The 4,582-nt window shown below is 29.0% G+C and overlaps 1 protein-coding gene across 1 annotated transcript; it reads left to right on the top strand.

Annotated features, from left to right (window-relative positions):
* The first annotated feature begins 367 nt into the window (after positions 1–367).
* LOC127083791 (nudix hydrolase 18, mitochondrial) lies at positions 368–1,846 on the top strand. The gene is made up of 4 exons (XM_051024130.1): positions 368–675; positions 774–885; positions 1,006–1,218; positions 1,312–1,846. Exons 1-4 carry the CDS (start codon positions 578–580, stop codon positions 1,468–1,470), a joined length of 582 nt encoding a protein of 193 aa, XP_050880087.1. The 5' UTR covers positions 368–577; the 3' UTR covers positions 1,471–1,846.
* Positions 1,847–4,582: the final 2,736 nt, after the last annotated feature.

Here is a 4,582-nt window from a genome sequence, read left to right on the forward strand (position 1 = left end):
TTATAGTAAAAAGTTAAACTTCTCTTACAAATTAAAAATTAATAATTATAATTTAATGATAATATAAAATATTTTTATAATTTCAATTCATTTCAATTAAATTCTTAAAATAAGTTTAAAAAAATAATAATATGTGTTTTTGGTTAAAATAATAATAAAAATCATAAATTAAATTAAAATACTATTTAAAATAACATTTAAAAATTATAAGTTAATAAAATAGTAAAGTATAAGTTGTGATGAAAAGGTGTTACCAAATAATTTTTTATCGTCTTCTGAGTTTATAAATTATAAACAAGCTATAATACAAAAAAAATGACTAATAACTAATATATAAATATGAGAATGAAAAATAATTTTAAAAAAAGAATGAGAAAAGAATAATATAAAGTTTCTCTCTCCAGAAAAGGTACACCCTTTTCTCTTTCTCTCTCTAAGCCGCTACCAATATTAAAAGGGGTCCCTTCCTCGCTTCCCGTTATGCTATCCACTCAACAAAACTCTCATTCGTTTCTTTTTCTTGTCTCTGTTTCATTATTCCTCACAAAGAGTAAAACCAGAACAACAATTATTAGAAATGGTTGCTTTAGTTTCTCAAGAAAATGTCGTGACATTGGTTTCTCGTACCGGTCGAGAGTTGCAGCGTTACAGAAAAGGTCGCCGTCAAGTTGTTGGGTTCGTCTCTTCACAAACTTACCCCTTTCTTTTTCTTCAATCATTTTCTCAACTATACTTTTTTTTTCTAAATAATAACTAACTTTTTGTTTATGCAGATGTATACCATATAGATTCAAGATTGGAGAGAAAAATTCCTTGGATGTTTTGGATGAATTGGAAGTGCTTGTCATAAGTTCTCAAAAAGGAAAAGGGATGCTATTTCCAAAGGTACTATATAATAATGAATATATCTTGGATGTCTCAGGATTCCAACTCGCGTCTCTGTATCTCATAACTCATGTCTCCGTGTATAACTTTTAACTAAACTGATTTAACTGATTTCTACAGGGAGGTTGGGAATTAGATGAATCTCAGAAGGAGGCAGCTATGAGAGAAACTATGGAGGAAGCTGGTGTAAAAGGCATTGTTGAGGGTAAATTAGGTAAATGGAGTTTCAAGAGTAAAACATATGACACTTTATATGATGGTTACATGTTCCCTTTACTTGTTCAAGAACAAATGGAGTTTTGGCCGGAACAAAACCTTCGTCAAAGAACATGGGTAAGTAACATAAACAATAAACAATTATGTGGCAATTATTGTTATTTAATGTAGCAAATGAGTTTGAAAGATTCAATTTTGGATTTTGTGTAGATGAGCATAAGTGAGGCAAGAGAGGTTTGTCAACACTGGTGGATGAAAGAGGCTTTGGACAGATTAGTAAACCGTCTTTTGAGTCAAAAAATTGTTCGTGAAAATCTTCGACCTATAAATTGCATTGGAGATGCCAAATCTGACTTGTTAATGGTGTAATTTCCTCGAGGAGAAGAGTTAGTAGGATCCAATGAATTGAGCCAAAAATTATATGATAGTATATATATAAAAATAATGATATGAATAATAGACTTTTAGATCTCTCATTGAAGTTTGCAATTTTCCATAAATATATTTTTTTTTGTTAAGAGAAGGAATTTGAACATGACTTTTCTCATCTTATAATGAGAGGTTCTTATTTTAAAATGTATTTGTGGGAATTGCAAAACTTGTCGAAATCCATTAGGTGACAAATAGATTGCTTTGCTTTTTTAAGCGATGGATTTGTGCTAATGTACCAAGTGGGGTGATATGAATATTTGGTTATTTGTATACACTCTTTGATATAATGGTCAAGGCTTTTCTTTTTCTTCAATTTATTGTACTATGTGATGTGATTATCATTTGTAGATTATAAGTTCACCTTTTGTTACTGGAAATGAAGTTTTGTCTTAGCATGATCAAAAATGTTAACACTTCGTTCAATGAAATTTTAGTAACATAATTCGTCTAGGGATTATTAATTCTTCCTATAAAAAAATGATACATATGTCAAAATCAAGTGTACCTTTAAATCATTTTGATTTGGTGTAAAATATTATCTATGATTAACCATGACTAATCTCTATCGAAATATCTAAAAAAAAGCATAATTGAAATGAGTCGATCTTCTTATTTGGCTTAAGACCATTCAAGGCCTTATGTAATTTGTACACCAAATCCTCATTTTCTTCTATTGCAAAACTAGAAGGTTTTATCATATCTTCTAATGGTTCATTGTAAAAGAAAGGTTTTACATATAAATGGTACATGGATCAATTTTTTCAAAATAATCTAATAGTAGTTTCGAGTGTAGTTACAAGTGCAAACATTTTGGTATAATCCAAATCTTATAAACATATATTTGAGATTATACGATGTTATATGATATGAGATTTTAACACACATCTCTGATATATTACATTTATTCAATTTGGTATGTTGATATAAGAGAATCATTATAAATATCTTTTAATTGTGTTTTCACTTTTTACAAAAATACTGTTGTAAATTGATGTCGTAAAAAACAAATCAAAATATGAGTAAGATTATGTTTCTTGAACAAACAAAAGAAACCTTATTAGATATTACGAAAGAAAGAGAAGAAAGAAGAAAAAGAATCAGGATTGATTATAAATGTTTTACTATTCACTTTCTCTATTAGGGTTCAAAGATTACAAGTGAATATCAACAACCAACACTACTACTCTCAACAACCTAAAAGAACTAGTCTATTTATATGCTATTAAGCTAACTTAAACTACAAGTTAACTTAAACAATCAGACTTAAATAAAAATTCAAATTCGACATGCTAATATACCTAGCAATTTCGACTACCACATACTTGAGCATATTTTGACTACAATATACAGGACCAATATGTAACAAACTTTAAATACATTCTAAACCTTTGTCGAACCAAAAAACTATTCTTGTTGAGATTAGAATTCGACCCAAATTTCTACAAATACTATGTCATATTTTTATAGATATTTGTCCATGTAAGACCGGTTCTTTAATTTAAGAACATGTTCATACTAAAGTACATTCTTTTCATATGAATTAAATTAAAAAATAATTAATAATTAAAAATGTAGTGTAATGAAATGTCTAATTAAAAATGAAGTGTAATGAAATGTCTAGTGAAACTTATTTTATATTTTTTGATAATTTTAATGGATATTTAAAAAATAAAATTATATTTTTTAAATAATTGAAAAATGAGTAAAAGTATAAAAAATTAACTAGGGTCAATTTAAAGAACATAAATGAGTGTAATAAATGTGAATGCTCTAAATTGTAGATGATTTAATAATGAAAATCTAATAGTAGATGATGATCTTAAATCGTTTATGATATCATTTTAAACTTTTAAAATTATGGATTAGACAAAAGTCAACCAATTTTTATGTGAAGAATGTCCAAACGTTAAAAACATTATACTACAAATGTTATAGTATCTAAACAATATAAAATTAAATTTAACATTTCAAAAACATGTTTGAGGTTACCATGAAGACAACTCAAATACCACAATCAAGAGAGTAAGGGTATAACACCGAGGAAGAATTTTCAATATTTTGTCTTCATTTTAAAAATCAAAATAGAATATGTAGGTGCATGAGAGAATCAGAAGCTTCATCTAGATGATAAATCAAAATGACCTCAAAATTAACAGGTATTTAAACTAGTTAAAATTGTGAGATAATTTATGTGATGACTATGTGGATCAGGTGAAAACAACAATTTATGCTTTGAGAGATTGTAAAATAGCTAAACAGGTTTGGCTACAACTAGTAAACAATGCCAACAAGCAGGTATTCTTTAATGTGAAGTTGGCCGATTGGTTGGAGATAAACATGAGGTATAATCAAAGTAGAGATAAGATTGATTGGTCGATAATTTGGGCCATTGCATGTCACAATATTTGATACTGGAGAAACCAAAGATTGCATGTGCCAACTTAAGTCATGTCACATAACTTGGTGCATGTAATTCAGGGAAATGTTAAGATGTACAACAAAAACATTAACATGCAAAATAAAGTCAGAAAAAATCAGAGAGTTGAAATTCAGATCAAATGGAGGCCTCCTAAAGTGGACTGGATTTGCTTGAACTCTGATGAGATTATGCAAGTATGGAAAGATGTAGATTGCAGGGGAGTCTTTAGAGACAATTAGGGCAATTGGTTAGGAGGATTTGTCAAGCATATAGGTAAGTGTAGCAGCCACAAAGTTGAACTTTCTGGCGTTTTGGTAGGACTGGAAATGGCTAGGGACAAGCTACAGTCGAGTGGTTGTGCAAATTGATAGCAAATTTGTGGTTGAAGTTATTCACAAGAACCACATGAAAGAAGGGCTAAGTTTAAATTTGATGTGAATAATTCGACAAGTAGGGAGAAACATTAAAGATTTGCGTATATAACACATATACATGAAAGTTAATCGTTGTGCAAAGACTCTAGTCAAACAAGGGAGCATGAGAACAAGGTACTACATTGTGTATGATGGATGTCCAAGTTAGTTGTATAATGATTTGATAGAAGATTTAAATGATTCTTTTGTTATGAGA

This window comes from Lathyrus oleraceus, chromosome 5, assembly GCF_024323335.1.
Source record: "Lathyrus oleraceus cultivar Zhongwan6 chromosome 5, CAAS_Psat_ZW6_1.0, whole genome shotgun sequence".
Lineage (NCBI taxonomy): Eukaryota > Viridiplantae > Streptophyta > Magnoliopsida > Fabales > Fabaceae > Lathyrus > Lathyrus oleraceus.